The sequence below is a fragment of the Dipteris shenzhenensis genome, chromosome 2, assembly GCF_047967505.1.
Source record: "Dipteris shenzhenensis isolate YYH24624 ecotype China chromosome 2, Dip_SZ_1.0, whole genome shotgun sequence".
Lineage (NCBI taxonomy): Eukaryota > Viridiplantae > Streptophyta > Polypodiopsida > Gleicheniales > Dipteridaceae > Dipteris > Dipteris shenzhenensis.
This window is the reverse complement of record NC_141597.1, coordinates 19228899-19248855: the sequence shown is the minus strand read 5'-3', so window position 1 is coordinate 19248855 and position 19957 is coordinate 19228899. Positions and strand designations below refer to the sequence as shown.

At 45.9% G+C, this 19957-nt stretch overlaps 1 protein-coding gene across 2 annotated transcripts; it reads left to right on the top strand.

Moving 5' to 3' along the window:
* The first annotated feature begins 270 nt into the window (after window positions 1-270).
* LOC147904439 (pentatricopeptide repeat-containing protein At5g27110-like) lies at window positions 271-3784 on the top strand. 2 transcript variants are annotated; one of them, XM_087386452.1, is made up of 3 exons: window positions 271-598; window positions 695-780; window positions 877-3784. In XM_087386452.1, exons 1-3 carry the CDS (start codon window positions 460-462, stop codon window positions 3349-3351), a joined length of 2700 nt encoding a protein of 899 aa, XP_087242578.1. In that variant the 5' UTR covers window positions 271-459; the 3' UTR covers window positions 3352-3784. The 2 variants fall into 2 exon arrangements, with proteins under 2 accessions (XP_087242578.1, XP_087242585.1); XM_087386459.1 differs by having other exon boundaries at window positions 554-598; window positions 881-3784.
* Window positions 3785-19957: the final 16173 nt, after the last annotated feature.

Below are 19957 nucleotides of genomic sequence, written 5' to 3'. Positions count from 1 at the left end.
CATCTGTCGTGGGAACATTGACGTGGTCTCGCTTGCACATGTTGGCATATATGCTGCAAAATGCGCAGTTGCCATCCCTCCGGTGCGATGGCCGTTTGAGCATCTGAGTGCTCAAACTATTCCCTTGGGGGCCTCATTTAGCACCAATGCTCAAATTCACAGTCCACGTGTGAACTTGTACACGTGTGCGGTAACAGCTCCTAAAGGCTTGAATGCAAGATGAGACTATGCGTGGCTCGTGACGTGGAAGTAGTGATGAGGAATGAAATGCTGGGCAATCGATGAGGACGAACGTTGGGCATGGTGACCTATTTAAGGATCCACATAGGTTGAGACAAATTTAATTGTACGAAAGAGAGCTCAGAGAACCCAATTGTTGTTGCAAATGTTCAAACCACTGAGCAACAGCCCCTGCAGGACAAGGGACGTTCTACTCGCTAAGCCCTGTGATCACCAGCCATGGGCCTCGCTACCATCTCGCCTCTACCCTTATATGCGCGCCCAGAGACCGAGTGGTGTCCGCCACAACGTGACTTTGATGCTCAAACAGTCGTGCCCCTGCAAAAGCCTATATTGGTGCAACGTTCCTCTCTTCCAGGTACCTCAAGAGTTCTGCTCTTTTGCAAAGGCCTGTTGGCTTTTTCAAAATGGCAATCTTAATCTCGACCAACATTGATTGCGTTCTTGCTAGCAGATAGGGAGCGCAGGTTATGTACAGAAGATGTAAGGCAGGAGAACTTTGAAGGTCTCTCTCAGTGGTGGGACAACAGAAAGGACAAAGTAAGTAATCAATGGTCTAGACAATACTGTAGAGATATTTGAGCATCATAGCCCATAGGCATGTTGATTTGGTTTGTCTGACGACTGTGTTAACAGACAGGTTTGACTAAAGATATGCATGGCACAAAGGCTGCTCCGAATGCGAGAAACCGGGGAGTAGATGATGAGTGCAAAGCATTTGTTCCACATGAAACGCAAGAAGAGGAGTACTCAAACTCTGGTGACTCTAGCTTGGGGGAGCACCTACAACAATCTAGCCACTCGTGCAAGGCCAGAGGTCGAGTGGTTGGACAATCACTACAAGAGGGCCATTGGGAGATGCTGCGCTTAGATGAGACACTCGGTCTTTTGGAACACATGGTCGAGCTGCCTTCTGTTGAGAGCTTTATCTGCATCTTGCAGAAGTGCAGGAAAGAAAAAATTCTAGCATATGCCAAGCGTGTGCATGCCCACATTTGCAGGAAGGGGCCTGAAGCTCATACAGCTCTTGGGAACTACATTGTGCCAATGTTTGTGGAATGTGGAAGTGTTTCTCATGCACAGCAGGTTTTCAATGGATTGACTTGTCGGAATCACCATTCATGGACTTCTCTCATACTAGGATATATCCAGTGTGGGCAAACTCAGCATGCTTTAAGCCTGTACCAGAAAATGCAGGAGGATAATGTACACCCTAGTAGCTATACGCTTGTTGTCCTTCTAAAAGCTTGTGTTAGGCTTAAAGACTTGGGAAGAGGTCGAGAAATACATGCTGAGATCAGACGAATGGGATTTGGAAGAGATATTTTTGCGGGCAGTGCATTGGTCAGCATGTATGCCAAATGTGGTTCACTTTCAGAGGCACAGGAAGTCCTAGACAAACTGCCAGTTCGGAATGTTGTGTCATGGAATGCAATAATTGCAGGTTATGCTGAGCATGGACCTTGTCAGGAAGCACTAAAATGTTTTGAACAGATGCAACTGGATGGTGTCTCTCCAAGTTCTATCACATTTGCTTGTATCTTGAAAGCTTGTGGCAGCATGGGAGCCATAGGCAAGGGCAGAGAAATACATTCTGAGCTCATACACAAGGGATTTGAAAGAGATCGTATGATCAATAGTGCTTTGGTGGACATGTATGCTAAATGTGGCTCACTTTCAGAAGCACGGGAAGCCTTTGACCGGCTAACAGGTCGAGATGTTGTGTCATGGAACACTCTAATTGCAGGATATGCTGAACACGGACCAGGTCAAGAAGTGCAAAAATGTTTTCAGCAGATGCAATTTGAGGGAGTTTCTCCAAATGCTGTCACGTTCACTTTTCTCTTGAAAGCTTGTGGAAGCATGGGAGCCATAAACAAGGGCCGTGAAATACATGCTGAGATCAAACAAAAGGGATTTCAAAAAGATTTATTCATCGGCAGCACCTTGGTTGACATGTATGCCAAATGTGGCTCTCTTTCAGAGGCACAGGAAGTCTTTGACAAACTGCCACTTCGAAATGTTGTTTCATGGAGTGCACTCATTGCAGGGTATGCTGAACATGGACCTGCCCAAGAGGCACTGAAATGTTTTGAAAAGATGCAACTGGAGGGAGTCTCTCCAAATTCTGTCACCTTCGTTTGCCTGTTAAAAGCTTGTGGCAGCATGCGAGCCATTAGCAAGGGCCGAGATGTACATGCTCAGATTGCACAAAGGGGGTTTGAAAGACAGCTGCTTGTTGGCAGCACTTTGGTTGATATGTATGCTAAATGTGGCATGCTCTCAGAGGCATGGAAAGTTTTTGACAAGTTGCCAGTTCGAAATGTTGTGTCTTGGAATGCATTGGTAACAGGATATGCTGAATATGGACCAGGTCAAGATGCAGTGAAATGTTTTGAACTGATGCAACTTGAGGGCATTGTTCCAGATGCAATCACCTTTGCTTGCGTCTTAAAAGCATGTGGCACCATGGGAGCCATAGACAAGGGCCGAGAAATACATGCCAAAATAGCACAGTTAATTTTTGGAAGAGACGATTCTGTCTTCCACACTTTGATCGAAATGTATGCCAAATGTGGCTCACTTTCAGAGGCACAGGATGTGTTTGACAAATTGCAAGTTCGAGATGTGGTGTCATGGACTGCAATGATAAAAGGATTTGGCATGAATCATGAGGGTAACAGGGCTGTACAATATTTTGAGGACATGAGAGCACAGGGCGTGGCGCCAGATGCCTTAACATTCACGTCTCTTCTTACTGCATGCAGCCATAATAATTTTGTGCTCTTGGGCCAGGACTACGTCAACATGATGAGAGAAGAAATTGGCATTGAACCAACAATAGAGCACAATACGTGCATAGTGGATCTTCTTGCACGGTCAGGACATTTGTATGAGGCAGCTGACTGTCTTGAGACTAGGGGGTCTCCTCCTTCGGAAGGCATGTGGACAGCTTTACTTAGTGCCTGCAAAACTTACGTGGAAGCAGAACTTGGACGGAGGTGCTTTCAGCAGCTTACTCAAATGAATCCAGAATCTGCTGCTTCTTATTATGCACTAATGGCAAACATCTATGCTAGTGCTGGCAGGTGGGACATTCATGTGGAATAAATAAGTTGAGAATTCATGCAGGGGCAAAGGAAAAGCCTACAAGTGCATTGACGAAGGTGAACAAGGAGACCACTTTATGTGGGTAATGATTGATGAAGACGACTTGATCAAATTAGGTGGGTAACGTTTGAAGTAAGAAAATATCAGCAATGCTTGAAACCTTGATTCAATCATCAAGGGGGAGGAAATGGGCAAAATCAAATTTCACTTGAGACCCAAACACAGATGAGGAGAGTAGCTGCATCATGTGGGCATGCAGAGAAATTGCATCAGCACAGAAAAATCTACTGCAATACAATGGAACTAAGATAATACAGCGAACACAAGGCTATCAATATTTTTGCTGGCATAGAACAATTGATGCAATAGAAATGGACATTTGCAAACTAAGACTCCCATGATGACATTCTCAGGAGGAGCTTGACAAACTCTAAGGTGGAAGAATATTGTGATCTTTTAGCCAAAGGAGGTACATCCTTGGCAAGACAAGAATGGCTCAGAGCACTTGGCCAAGCAAGAACATATGGCCTTGGTTGAGCACGGTTACAAGAAGGATGCTCTACCTGGACATAGGAGGATCAATAGTCATTGTCATTGCAAGAAAAGAGAAATTGTTAAATAGCTCAAGAGTGAGAAGGAGCGATGGAAGCGAAGTATCTTATGTTAAACTACAAAGAACAAGTCCAATGACCATGTCATATAAGAGGTTTTACTATTTCATGAGTAAGACAGGAGAGTATTGTGATCTTTAACCAAAGGAGGTACATCCTTGGCAAAACAAGGATGGGTCAGAGCACTTGGCCAAGCAAGAATATACGGCCTTGGTTCAGCGTGGTTACAAGAAGGATGCTCTACCTGGACATAGGAGGATCAATAGTCATTGTCAGTGCAAGAAAAGAGAAATTGTTAAATAGCTCAAGAGTGAGAAGGAGCAACGGAAGCGATCTTATGTTAAACTACAAAGAACAAGTCCAATGACCATGTCATACTTTTACACAAAAATGGGAACTATAAATAATCTGATCAGGTTTTGGCATTTCTTTTGAAACCTTTTTCCTACCCACTCACCAAGGGAAAGGATGCATGCTTCTCCCGAGAGAACCAGAGATTTCATAATGGCCATATTGGAAAAGGTCTTTCAATGCATCCAAATTCTCGATACATTATAGCATTCATAATACTGCAGTTGCATGTATTGATAGGATAGGGGTCATGCAATGAATGGCAACTAAATAGCCCTCCGAGATTAAAGTACATTCAATAGATGCTAATGTTGTCATTCATTGACACGACACTTTTTTGGGTGACAAATGACAGTTATTGAAAGCCCTTTTTCTGAATTACTTGAGTTGTTACCCCTTGTCATTCAGTTGGATACTTCACAAGAATTCAGTAGTATGATCCTTCCGTTGTGCAACCACGAACACCGCAGAAATGAACACCCTATGAATAAAATTAGCACTTTGGAACTGGTCACTATACTTAGCAACAATATATCATTTTATAGTATTGTTGCTCCCATGATCGCTTGACATTGTAGTATGTCTTGTTTGTGGCATTGGAAAGACCTTGTGTTAAGACTTTGTATTGTGTCAGTGTCTTGGCCTGGCTTCAGTATAGGCTGCGTTTCAAATGGCCACATGCGCTGTGTTTGCAAGCGCTTGATCTCGTGAAGAACACCTTTGTCTACTTTGACGTGCTTTGTTTGTATGTTTTGTAGCAAGTAAAGCCTTTGTGGGTCTCTCACTCGTGACAGAGTTGTGTATAACAAGCCGTGCATTCGGATATTTGTGGGGTCGACTGCGACGGAGTCCATTGTGAGTCCTTGCGATCGATAAATTGTTTTTGCCATAGCTGGCTGGACTGGGAACTGTTTCCTTGTGGCCGTGTTTAGGTGATTGTTCCCTATTTGGTACTCTCCTGTTATTTAAGAGATAGGTGTCCATTGTGGTGGCACATCTTTATTGTATTTGCTTTGTTGTTGCGCTCTTGTTATTTCTCCATTTTTGGAGTCCGTGAATTCCACCCACAATGTCTCGCCATTGTTGTCGTGCTGTGACTTTTTGTATATTGCCTCTGCCCCATTAACTATGTCGTCACTAATGTCCAAGTTTCCAGAACATATTTTGACAATCATGCCTGCCTTGACTTTGAGTTGTTTATGCAGACCCGCTATTTTTGTGTCGTCCGGGAATCCTATTTTTTTGCTGCATGTCTTGTGCTTGTGGTCGATGGCATTAAATGTCTCGAGCTTTGTTTGTAGCGTTTCAAAGACGTAATTGTTGTGGTTGTTCTTTGCTGTGTTTGTGTAGAACAACTCGTGTGCTCGCTCGGCGTTGTTGACATGCTTGTCGAGGTTTCTATGCTCATTCCAGCTTTGGCGGTAGGCTCTACGCATGAATGGATCTTGTTGTAATGCACCTCATTGGTTGAGATAGTGTTGACATTGGTGGTATACATGTCGTGCCAGTTTTCGTAGTCCCTGCCTAGTGAGTGCTCCACTGGATGGAAAGGTAGGTATAGAAGGCAACGTTCCCTGTAGTGGTCTTCTGGTTTGTAGTGCTTGTTGTAGTTGTTGAAACGTATTACTCTTGGTCTTTTTCTCGCGCTCAATTGCCGTTTCTTGTATGTGAAGCTGCTTGTGAAAGAAGCCAAGCACGTGCATGCGAGGTTGGGAGCACGCTGTGTGTAGTTAGAGATGTTGGGGCAAAAAATTTCGGTGCTTGATGGGTCCATGGCTTGCAGCAGAGCGATGCCCTTCTTTTTAAAAGCATTGTACTCTCTTTGGGTTTGCTTGTGTTCATGTAAACAAACTCCCTTGTGACTGATGATAAGGGCAACGACAGGTATAGGTAGACTGCCTGTTGTGCGCTTATGTGTTGGGTATTCAGTATTGCGTTACCAATGTTGCGTATTCTTTCGTTTGCTGGGCTGCTGGTTTGTACGCTTTCCGTGATTGCTGCCCTAACTGCGTTGTGTGTATCTTTGTCTACATTTGCCATGTACGAAGTACAGTACGACGCAGCTCCATCCGGGTTCATAACAAACTGTATGTCGGTGTTGGCCCCTATTAGCTCTGTTAATTGCTAATTGAAATTGTTTGTGTATATATCCTTTGGTTGCCTTCTTAGAAAGATTATGGGCTGCTGGATGCTAGCACGTATTGAGCTTATGGCATTCTTGTGTTTCCAAGGAATGTCTCGAAGTCTAGAGTTTTTGTTTCGTCCTGTAGTAGCATCTTTGAAATTGTCTTTCGTTGTTCCTTTGTTTGGGATCTTTGCAACTTGTCAAGCATTGGTTGCAACACACGCGTTTGCCTCATTGGTGCTCGAGGGAAGTTGAACCTCCACTGTCGATGTTTCTTGGTACATGTTTTCTTGTGCTTGTGTGTTTGGATGTCATTCGTTGTTTTCAGAAGCTTGGAACTGTTTGTCGTGATGTATTTGTCTAGGAATAGCTCGATGTCCTCGTCATTTGCTCGGCCAAGGGTTGGGGCACCTTCAACCCAAACCAAGCCGTGGTCATGCTAGCTCCCTCTGTTTTGGAACTCCGTAACGAAGAAGAAGTCAGCCACGGGCCCTAGAATGGTCTCGTCTTGCCAAAGCAGTGTTTTCAGTGCTTGGAACTTGTGGGTGTAGTAATGAGCTGTTGTGACTGGGTCTGCTGACCTGAGCAGGTGTTGCAAATGCGCTTGGCTGCGTGTTACTGGTTAGTCTTTGCAGGGTTCGCTCAATTTTTCCACACACGTAGTTAGTGGGGACCAACGTTTCTCTACTGCTACTGAAACTATGACGAAAAAAGTCGGTGGCCCTAGCTGGCGCAACATTGCAAACACATTCTGTTTTAGCTTGTGCTTGTAGTCTGCAGAGGTCCAAAGGCATTTGAAGTCTTTGTATCCAATGTTTGATTGGAGTAGTTTTTCAATGTTTGTGTCCACAAGTGATGTCCGGGCATGCAGTCGCAACCCTTGTAATTGTGCTTTGCGCATTTGCACCCAGCATGCAGACATCACCTGGCTTCATAGTTTTAAAAAACAAATTCTCTATGCTTGCTTACATATGTTATTTATCAAGTTAATGTGTAGAGAAACCAAATGGTAAACTTGTATAGCATTGTCCTTGCTTAAATACGTTATATGTGAAGCTCTAGTTTAATGTTCAGAAACCACACTCGTTTAAAATCGCCTGTGTACCCCGGTTTATTGTGAGTGAATTCATTTAAGCATTTCTCAAAAAAGAAAACATCACTTGCCCTATTTTTTTCGCCACTTCTTTTGTTATGTAACATTTGAAGCACGCTTTCGTCTTTCGGTCTACACAAGACAAAATGAAGCACGCATGCTCATTCTCTAGTAATGTTTTCAATTACAACACTACGCAACCAAAAGCACATGGCCAAACTTCATGGTGACAAAATTAATAGGAAGACGCTCTGGAATGAGTAGACACACTTTCTTCTTTATTTTAGCCTTGTTTTAGCATTTTGTAAGAGGCCACTTTCCAGCGAAGCCATCTTCCATCCACCAAACCGACTAAGTAGACCCTTTCTCCACACTTGTTTGCAGCAAGCTCAAGTGTGAGGCCCAAGATTGAGAAGGGCAAATCAATTGCGATCTTCGAGCCACCACACAACACGTTCGATGACCCCCTCACTGCAACCGCATGAGTTCCAAGTACTACAGTCCCTGCTCATCCTTTCAACCTCCCAGTGTTGCCAATCAGTGCATTGGGTGACTACATATCATATCAGTTTGTGTTTGAGGGGAAAGCGCTAGCGAAGTATGGGACTTTCAAAGCAAAGGATGTCTCCTACCTAGCCTTCATGCATCTAGACTTGACGCATGCGGATTGCTGCGAGATAATCACTCTACACGTACCTCACACTTACGTGTCCCAGCTTCAAGACGTGCTGCAAGCCGACAATTTTTACAAGATCAAGGACCCTATGATCATGAAGAGAATCGCAGGCAAGGGTGGCACCTCCTTTGTCTCTTTGCGAGTGCATGCTATGACAACGATAATCAAGGGCGAGCCATTTGACGGGCAGATTTCCTTTGTGCTTGAGAAAACAATCCGAGTCTATGCGCTTGGGCCGCCAATCAGGTTGAGAACATCAAGACATCATTTGTTTCCTTGATGGGTACCATTGCTTTTGTGATCATTAAGATAGACTTAGACAGCCCCCCCACAGACCAAATCATCATCGTAGATGGCCCCAACCCCAAGGACCGTGCCATGGTAAACCATTTCTTCATATTGTTTTGAAGTACCTATGCGTAGTTACCTACTTGGAAGACAACACAACTAACTTGGTAACCGCATGCGCAGATGAGTTTCGTTTCAAAAAGACGCCACACACTAGCACGCTTGATGCAAGAGTTTGTAGATGAGGGCGGCGTCATGTACGTTGCCAAGAATGTTTCCTTCATGCGAGCACGCCATGCACTGGTAATATTTGACCTCACAATCCTAAAGGCAACTTGCGCACTCTCTCCTCTGTAGCTTCTCAAGCTAGGTCTCCCAAATGACACCGTTTAACGAGGCACTTTGTCTAGACCATGCAAACCAACAGTTGACATGTGCTATGCTTTTGTGTAGGTGAGCGGCATTCTACATTTCATCGGCCTCAATATCCCCCTTGTTGAGCACCAGTGCAGTGCCTGCGGGAGCCCTCGTGTCAGCAAGGATCCAAGCCATCCTTTCTGCTACAACTGCGACAATCCTCAACCTGTCCTTCGCGTTCCATCCTTGAAAGGGTTTGTCATTCACCGTGATGGGTCACAGGTGGCCATACAGATTCGTGGATCCCATGTTGATGATGTCCTACAGCTTCATTGCCCGTTCCTGGAGCTTTCACTCCTGCAACGTCGCGACACGAAACATGTTGTACGAGAAGAGGCAATTGGGGGAGTTCACTGTGAATACCGCTAGTTTTGTCACCGCCTTTGCCAATAGCGTGTAAGGTTGTTCAGTTTTTTTGCCGCTTACCCCCACATGTACAGCACCCGTGGGGCCCCCCAAAAAAATTTCCTTCCATCTCGACCAAACATCCGCTTGTAAATAGTCAATTTACCTCTTTCAGAATAAATGTAGTGCGCCGCTTTGGGCTTGCACTTGCTTGTGAATACTAAGTTTGCTACTTCGTCACTGCATTCAGCCTCGTATGACGTACAAGCAATAGCATATTAGGGTCTGCACAAGTACTAGGCACTGCCCTGCACCCCAAACAAGGACAACGGTTGACACAACACCAACGAAAAACTAGTGGAGAGCTCCCACACCCAACACAGGATGCACCTCTATGCATAATCAAATATACTGCAATGTGTGCACAGTAAGACCTTTGCAGAGCAAAAACATCACTGTGGGGACAACAAGCTCGAAGGGGTAAACCACTATATTCAATCATAAGAAAGGAACAAGCACAAGGAAATACCGTGCGCATTTACAATCACCTGCAAAACCGTCATGGGGACTGCATCCCAACTCGCGACTAGGAAGCTATGCGTGAACATGGAATTCAACAAAGAACACCCGCAAACACCACCATCTTGTTGAGTGTATCAACATTCTACCTTGCACATGAACACGAAGCTCCTCTTGGAAATTTGCGCATGGCAATACTATGATACTCAATGCAAGCGGCACACAATGGCCCCAAATCTGCCATCACGCACAAATTTACAACAAAGTCTCCCAATACTTGAGGGCACATTTGCAGAGTTGTTGCAGGCATCGACATCATTGGCCCCCGTCCTGAATGGCTGCCTCCTGCACGCAATCCACCAAGCTTTGGGAGACAGTTTCACTTTGCTAGCGACCAATGGAGAGCAACTTAGCTTCCACATGAGGGTTGGGACAACGTGTACTTCTCCTATGCACACACTATTGTTGGACCAAGCAACCCTTCCAGCAACAATCGCACCATTAGCCCTAATGAAGACAAAGCGCCAATACAACACTTGGGCTGTGGCTGACCAAGCTAAGCTTCAACAAGTGTTCTTGCCAAACCCACATTTGCCGACCAAAGCCATTGCACAAAGCTTCCAAGAACAGCACATCGATGCAAAATAAAGCACCACGAGCGTTTGCAACAAGCTACGCCAGATGTGGGTCTCCCCAAACCATCCTTTGCCACAAGCAGCCATAATAGAAGAAGGGATTGATGGGCAGCCAAGCCAGCGAACAACGGCAATGCCAGTAACAGAAGGGCCTTTGGGAAAACGCAAGAGAGCACTGAAACCACAACAGGAACGTACCATGAACAACAAAGCACAGCGTCTCTACCTCCAAAAAATTTCAGATACCCCAAGATTTTCGTGTGCCAGTTGCCACGGCCTAACATTCTATGAAAAGCTCAAGCTGGCCAGCAACGCCGACATCGAGTTCATGAACACCCAATTGCTATGGCCTGCGCAAACGGCCACCTCTTCTGCAGAGCTTTGTCTGAGCTACCGTAGGCAAATCCAGCATTTAAACGTCCCTGCTTTTTCAAGCGCAAGGATGCAGTTTGCCCAGAAGACAAATCACATGAGCAGGCTTAACAAAGTTGAGCAACGTCTAATGTCGATACGAATCCCCTTTGCACAAATTCGAGAGCTGACATACGAAGGGCAACTAGGGCTTCATGGGAGTGTGGTCAATGTTTTTGCAGACATCGACAGAGCGCAAAAGGTGTTGCCCCGTTTCATTGATGACAGCGCCTTCGGTGGTGGTTGCGATTAAGCAAAAACTTCAATACAAACACAATTTCAACATAGGTTTGGTCCATCCAACAATGACAATGCGTGCTCTAGAGGAGTTGTTACCCAGCCCCCTGTACGTGCAAAACAAAGTGAAAATCAACAACCTCTGGCTGCAGCATATGCAGAACATACATGAACAAAACAACCGCTGAAGAAGGTTACGCTGCGTCGGCGCATGGCCGTGAAGATGTAGATGAGGTAGAAACAGACACGTTTGTTCACGGAATTTATATAGCGTAGCAAGTGGTCAACTTTCACGACAAAACTATAGTCATTTCCCCATCCAAGGGTTTCAAGCCATTGAGCCTTTTCTTTGAAAAGCACTGCAAAGAGCTCGCATTCCCAACACTTTTCTACGGACACAAACATGCTTACGACACCACGGCAACTATGACGTACCAAGACATTGCAAAGTGGGAGCTAAAACATATTGACAGAAGGTTCACTTTCTAGGGAATGCTCCACAAGTTAACCATTTTGTTCGTTTACCGCCGTTTAAAAAAAAAGCATTGGGTGACAATGCTGGAGTCGTCCTCCTCTACAACAAAGGGTGGTTCAATGTCCAAAACAATTTTGCATTGTATTTGGATCATGCAGCCTTGGCGCCTTAGCTATTTCCAAGCTGAGAAGCATATTGTATGTTAATGGTTGGAGCTATAAGAATTGCAACACGAAACACCACAAACAAAACAACACCAAAAGTCTCACCCTCGTTATACGCTTCCTCTGCGGCTACCTGGAAGCAGTTCTTTAAGATTTTCTTGGTGGGCTTCTTGATAGGCAAGTTTTTCAGTAAGCTCCCATCTTTGGTGGATTGGTTGGGTGGGTTAAACAATATATGAACATCTACTACTGTGCATGGAGCAGGGGAGGAGCTTTTGACAACGCAAGCACCCGAAACAATTACAAAGCCTTTGTTGGCCAGATCTTGGACCTCTCCGGCATTAGCACCTACGACGACTGGAGGCCAACAACGACAAATTTGGAAAATGAGAGAGCCGAATCGTGTCCAAGAAACTGCTACAAAAAGTTTTCGTTGCAGTGTTGCTAGAGATAATGCAAAGCGGACAATTACGAGTGGATATTTCAACGAACCACAAAGTAGCCGTTGGGCGAATTTGAAACAAGCAAACATAAGGATAAAAAATGCAAATAGAATGAAGATTATGAGCTTTTGGTTTTGGGTGGGGCTCTATATCGCAATGTTCATCTTTCCTCTGGGTCGCAACAATAACATTGGGTGGGTTGCGCTTCTCCATGGCATCTGCTATATGGGCCAACAACGAAACGTTAAATATACATAACAATTCCAAAATCCCAAACCATTCTCGAAACGGTTTTCTTGAGCTAAGAACATTGCAAACGAGAGGTTGCTTCATCCCGGACAGCCTGGTTTAGACTCGACAATACTCATCATATCTGCAAGATGGTTACGTTGGTGAACAAATGAATTGAGAAATTCGAATTTAGAAAAGCATTGAGATATACGAACGAATGAACGACCGATTGTGGCCGCTACTGGCGTCCATAGAGGGAAAATGCCAACCATTGCAAAGCACAACTTGTCTTGGACAGTAGCAATGCAGAGGCGCTACACAGAGAGTGTGCATGAAAGAATGTACTTATAAGCAGATGCAGAATGGTGAAATTACAAGAATAGAAGATACTTGTTGCAAATCCTGGTCGACCAAGGAAAGGCGTGGGTACCTGAATAGATTTACACCCATACTCGTTGATAATCACTCTTACTCGCCTCACTAACCTACAACATTTCAGAATGGGTTTGCTACAAGTACCTTTTTTATCAGGCCTAGCTCGGTGATCCATCGTGTCTCTGCACAATAACTTGGTGTCATGTTGAATTGGGATACTGCTTCGACTATTGCGTCCAAGAGAGGCATGGCCCTTCTCAGATGTAGGTACCTATTCGCGCACTTCTTCGGATACATCTAAGACTAGTAGAGGAACAATCTCTAGGGTGTTAGCCATGTCCTGGATCAGCTAATGGAATTCGTGCAAGATATGCTCATGCACCAACACCTACAGCATATAACGCATGCTCTTAAGCCAATACAAACGGTGATCCTTCAATTAACAGATCACATGCGCACGTGTGATAGGAGTAATAAAATTAATGAAATGTATGAACTCAAATGGGCAATCTGGTGTTCTCCGTTCCCACCGGGTTTCTTACCTTGAATCCAAACAGTCTTCCTTCTAAGAAAGAACATTTCACGGCACCAAAACCTTTGAGAGAGAGTAACATTCTACCCGCAAGAGGATCTCCCATTTCTGCTTTGTTTTGCACCCTTGTATCATGGTTGAGGCTTCTAGACTTGAAATTCATCGAAGTGTCGTGGCTGCTCGAAGAACTCATGTTATCCACATCCAAAAGTCGATTCACTCCTGCATTCGGAGGTAAGAGTACAAGCTGCGTTCGCCAGCAACTTACAGTGTTCAAAAGACCGATCTAGTGCCCTTCTCATCTTGAAATCATCTAGAGAAGTTAGCCTCTACTATGAGTTCTTGAATGATGTCGCCCAGATTTTGAACATTTGGCTCCTATGCTAATATAATTTCTTTGTAGCCTGCTTCCAAGGGTGGCAAGGCCACGAGCTCGTACTGAATTACCTGGGGAAAAGGGTGGCGAGGCCCCAAGATTGTATTCCATTACCTAGGGCACCTAGAATGAGTAACCCTGTGAAGATGGGTAGGCAGATTGCATAGGTTGCACGTAGGGGTAGGATTCAATGGATAGTAGGGTGAAACTTGGAAGGATTCAATGGAGAGTAGAGTGAACAATGGAGAGAGATGTGGACAGCCCATCAATAGGCCAAAGCTGGCGTGAACGAAATCACTCCGAAGATGATAAGCCATGGAGAGGAGGGTTGCGATGGTGATCTAACAAAGTACAACAACACAAAATCGAAGCATGCATGGAAAGACGAGTGAAGGAGGCAAAAAAAGATAGGGTTGCATGCACTTGTTTTGTGGTGTGAGAACTCGACTAAGGACTGCCATACGGTAGGCCAAAAACCTGCGTGAGCAAGCTCAAAGTGAAAATACATCATGTTGTGCATGCGGAAACCCCCCTAAATAGGGAACAGAAAACTCAGAATGAGCTAGAAAGAAACCAAGGTTGAGGTTGAAAGTGCCACCTCAACTTGCTGTAGCCTCTAAGAAAAAGGGGGAACCCTTCCATTCCCTAAGGAATATAACCCTCCTGGCTGAGACTGCCCGGGAAGAACCTTGCATGCTCGCCAAACCGTCCATCAGTGTGTGAACTGCATCAACTAAAGGGTCATCCCAAGTATGCTTCTGTGCTACATTATGCCATTGTAGTGATAGATTTAGTCATTTGCATCTTTAGTTGTTATACTTAGAGCGGTGAGCTTGTTAACATCCATAGGGTACAACCGCCAAATGCAAGGTAATCAATCAGTAAAGGTGACCAAGCCAAATGATCTACTTCAATGGACAAGCTCAAGGGATTTTGATACCCAAATACACCAAGGTCAATGATTACAAGCAATGTGCACATGGAAGGAGTACAGCTCAAACTCAAGGAGTTTGATCCCCAAATACCCAAAGCCTACTCCATAGTCCAAGGATCCAAATATTCCAAGCAACGTGCACAGGTTGTATGTTCCAGCTGCCCCCGCGCAGAACAAGGAGGTGCAGGAACAAAAAGATGCGCCTTGCACTTTTCAGCTCCACATCCACAGGAAATAGTGATGCCAACAAAAATAGCCATGAAAGGAGTACAGCTCAAACTCACAGAGTTTGTTCCCCAAATATCATCCCGAGACCCCTTACCATTGAGTGTCTTGTGATGAAGCTGAGCCTCGCTACTCTAGGTTTGAGTCTCACGCATCATGCATGACCACAAATAGGTGAAGGTGTGAGGGTGCTCAGGGAGTTTGAGCCCCAAATCACCTAAGCCTAGGAGTGGCGAGGCTAACACAAGCACTATTTGGGAACCGGACCACCTCCTAATACCAGGTTTGTCCCAAGCGCTTTGATATGGTTAACACAAGAACTATTTCCACTAGTAGGGAGAGTCGGTAAGAATAGCAATATGCCTTGGTGCCCTACGAGCCCAAGAGCCCATGATTGTAAAGTGAGGGAGAGTGCTCAAAAGGAAAAGGGTTGGCCCTCCTTTCAAAAGGTGACTTGTATAAAAGGCCAAATGTTTGACTTTGGGCTTCATTGTCGTTTGCACAAGTTTGAATACAAGCTCCCTCTGCTCTTCCAAGAGAGTATTTTGGGTGTTCTCTTGTTTCCATTGTAGTGCCTTTGTGGTTGTTACTCTATCCCCCTTCACTCCCTTCTCCTTCTTCCCTTCCTCCTCTCTCCTTCTTCCCTCCTTCTCCCTCTCCCCTCCCCTCTTCCTCTTCCCTCTTCCTCGCATGAAACCGCATTGCAACAATCCGGAGGCCGCTTGAGTGACACTTGTAGATGACTCGTGCTATGCATTGGTCCCACAAGGAGTATCTGAGAGTGGAAGCTCCATCGGCATATCTTCAACTACCCCACAACACGTGAGTCACTGCTGAGACCCACCATAATTTTGGCGCCACTGTCGGGGAGAAAAGGTATGCTTTTGCATTTGCACTTGTCTCCCTTTGTTATATTCCCATTACACAAGTTTTCAAGCTTACCTTGGAGCTTGTTAGTGGAGTTGTAGGAGAGAAGAGAGGTGGAAAGAGAGAGAGAGAGAGAGAGAGAGAGAGAGAGAGAGAGAGAGAGAGAGAGAGAGAGAGAGAGAGAGAGAGAGAGAGAGAGAGAGAGAGGACAGAAATTTGTTTTTTCATGTAGGAATGCCATTTGTGAGCTTGGGAAGCTTGTTTTGGTTGCTTTTTGGTGTTTCAAGTTGATAGGAACTTAGTAGGCTTGATTGCTAAGGTGTGTGTGTGGTCTAATCACCTCAAAAAACAACAAAACTTAGGATATTTGTCAAGTTTTGAAGTAGTTTCATGTTCTAGAACTTTTCTTTTTTGAGTTTTTGCATTTTGACTTTCAAAAAGTGTTTGTTTTCTAGTTTTTTTTCATGGAGTAAGTAGAATAGGTAGTGTAGCATCCCCCCATCACAAAAAATCAGGAACATAAACTGCAAAATCCTTAGAAATCACCAAATCTCAGTTGACGAAACTGTGTGTGACTATCTCGTCGAGTTGAGGCCGTACCGTATCACACCGAGTAGTTTCCCCACCAACCAGCACATTAGCTAGATCCCACCAGTCAACTTGCATTGACCCAGTGCCGTAAGGCTTCCTCATCAACCTAACCTCTGACTACGATTTACCCCATCGCCTGGAGTTAATGAGTGTCAGAGTTACTTCCGCACTGATCTGACAAGTCATTGACCGGTGCTGTAGTGGTTCCCCACCGACCATTACTATTTTACTATCACGTCGCCGGCGCGGTGAACCCACCCCTTCGTCTATAGTCATAATTATTTCCCTCCACCGTTGCGTTACTCCATCGCACCACCTGTCGCTGTGCAATCCTATCGTCCGGTGTTGTCTGCTTACCCCATCGCCGTTGCTATACTATCCCACCGACCGGTGTCATACCGTATCCCTACGCCCGTGGGGATATCCCTTTTGACCGATTGCACTGACCACATGGCAATTAATTTTCCACCGATCGTCGCGATACATCCATCACACTGATCAGTGCTATTTCCTTATTCCGTCGATCATCTCGCTGAAAGGTTATGTGACCGCTCGTCGCCAAAATCGTACTACACTGCCCATTGCTATACCCGTAGCCCATCGACCAGTGTTGTACAGTATTTCGCTAATTGGTGCGATACCTCTAGGGTAGCTAAGGAATAAACAAAAAATTCCAAAACCTCAGTTCAGCTTGGGTGTCCCCAGCCAGAGGCATCCCACATGCACTTGAGGTCCGGAAGGATTTTGCCAAAGGGTCCAATGCCAGAAGAAAGTGCTTTGAGCTATGCTCAGCCCACCCTCTGTCCTAGTTGTGAGTCCGAAAGCTCGACGAGCCTCCACTCATTCATGGGACCCCATCCAAAAACTCCATCTAGTTCAGATGAAACAAAGAGTATTGAAGGAGTGATGCAAGACCCCATGGGTCCAAGGGCATCGGAAGCCCCCTTCACGAGTGTAGCCACTCCCAACTCTCTTGCACCTTTGGTTGCATCTAGGCTTAGAGGTACATTCTCTAGCATGTTCAGCCACTTAGGAAGAATAGAGTCGGCAGACATGGAGAACCCCTTTGCTGGCATGTCTGCAGGAAGGGAAGGCCATCAACATACAATTCTTGAGCCATAGATTGGGACATAAACTACTTTCGCTGATCCAGGTTCCTCTGCTTATGCCAGACCCCCCCAATGGGAGAACATAGATGAGGAAGATCCATGGATGAGGGAACTCCGTCGATAGGGCCCGAGTCTAGGGAATACCAGGAACTTCCAAGGTGGAATGCCTTATCCTCTAACAGCCCTGGCCCCACTAGCCTTCATCAACTTTGGGGCACCACAGTTTCCACCCCACCACCCATTGCATGGAACCAATGTCACCATGCTCCAGGACTCACCACCTTCGGGGGTCTATCCCTTCACGTCTATATTGGTTGCGCCAATGAGCATAGGCATGGGTACTTCTATTCCAATGCTGACACTAGCAACTACATGGACACCACCACTTGGGCCAGGGCTAAGGCCAACACTGCGACCCATCAGGCCCAGGCCCAACACCACCTTCGCTAGAGCCAGTCAAATGGTGTTGACTGACGAGGCAATGCGTATTTTAGTGAATGCCCTAGGAAGGGGGGCAACACCACCACCACCCGCCCCAGTGTTCCCTGCAAGGATGGCAAATCCCTCAAGAAGCCGTCCCATAGCCATTTCCAAGCTGATGACCAAATTCCTCGGAGAAGGAGACCTGGTCTCTCACGTGGAAAGGTTTGAGCAGATTTGTGAAGCCTTTGGTGCACCAAGTGACCTTGAAATGGCCAATGCATTTGGCCTTATCCTAGACGGCAAGGCAGGTCAATGGTATAGGGCTCTCGCCCCAGAAGAAAAGATCAACTGGGAGACATTGAGAAAGGCTATTATTGTGGGATTCGCTCCCAGTGGCCATAAATGGAGCCCGATCAACCAGCTGTATGGGGTAAAAAAAAACAACAAAGAATCCCTAAGGGATTACATTGCGAGGATTAAGCACCTCAATCCCTGCTGTGGAATGAGCGACGAATGACTGTTACCATGATTTTTTATTGGTTTAGCAGACCCAAAGCTGCACGATCATCTCATGGTGAGAACCCCTCCTTTGATCTATGCAGCAAGGTGGCCATCCGTATATGTGGCAATATGATGGACAAAGTGGATTCGGATAAGGTGTAGGCCCCCTCCGAACTAGCCCCATCAGTTAGGTCCTCGTGTGTAGAGTCAAGCAAGTAGGAGGCTGACGAGCCTAAAAGCTTGGATGTGAGTGAGCTAGCCTCCAATTTGTTGGAGCAACTAGGTCAGCAATGGAGAGCAGAAGCCTCCAAAGAGGTGCCAAGCAACCCCCACTTGTTTCCATGAAGAGACAATGTCTGGTGTGGGGTATGCAATGGCAACCACCCTTCGAATGAGTGCACGTGCCTAAGGGCAAGGTCGACACTCTACTGTGCACACTACCATAGGTGGGGAAACCATGATACCTCCCAATGTCAATTTTTGAGGCCCGCTCTAGCCAGTACTAGGCCAGCCAGTTCTGTTGCCACCACCCATAGTAGGTCCACAACCCCTACTACCTTGCATCGCCCCAGTCAATCAAGTGTTGGTTGAAGAGTTGCCCAACGACTAGGAGGAAGCGGACCCTAATCATGGACCTCATGATTATTACCCTTATGAGGAGGGGAGTGGAGCCTTGGCTCACTACCTCTCGCTAGACGATCAACAAGTCCCCATATTCTAGAGAGCCCCCGTAAACACAAGGGTGAGAGATATGAACTCAATTGCTCGAAGGCCCCCGCTCCAATGTTATACTTGCCAAGGTCCCCATAGAGCAAGTGAATGCCCCTACCGAGGCACTTCAAATCCGTCGGTGTCCTGTTTCAAATGCCAGGGCCCACACTTCTTGAAGAACTGTCCATACAAGGATTGTACGCCCACCACCCCAACCGCAACCAACCCCACTCCCTTGTGTGTTGGATGTGGCATGGAGCATCTATTCCAGGACTGTCCCATAAGAAGACCAACCACTCCACTCACCCAGCCAAAGAGCGCCAACCTCAATCTGCTTAGCATCAAACAAGGCCATGTGGCCACAGTACCACTACAAGTCATTACAAGGATGTAGGCCAAGGCACTAGGCAAGGCCATGAAGAAGCTCACAAAAAAGGGTAAGGTATCCCCATTGCCCTGGTCCCGAGATTCCTCTATAGCCTCTAACTCATTCCAAGAAGGCCATTCAAGTAGGTGACGGTCCCAATCAGGTGCTCATCTAGGATGGTTTACCCTTGCCACCTCCTCTGCTTCTGAACAGACTTCCATCCAGGGTGACCTTGAGGTACCAACTATAAAGAGACCTATCCTGACCCGATCTTAGAAAAGAAATACATAAAGGATGCCTAAAACTTGGTGTGTGATTGCCAAAATAAGTTTGAGCATCAACTAAAGGCCAGCAGGGGGTCATATACTATCCATCCAGCCCACTTGATGGGGCGTCAAGGAGCGAAATCGCTCAAGGTCCCAGAAAGAGTGGAGGAAGAGGAACACCTCAGCTTGGAGCAGTCAGAAGCTCTGGATCTAATGCAGAAGATGTTCCAAGAAGACCCAGTGATGCATAACCTCCAAGACGAAGGAGACCTGTACGGCTTCGATGACATGTTGTCCATGGAGGAAGA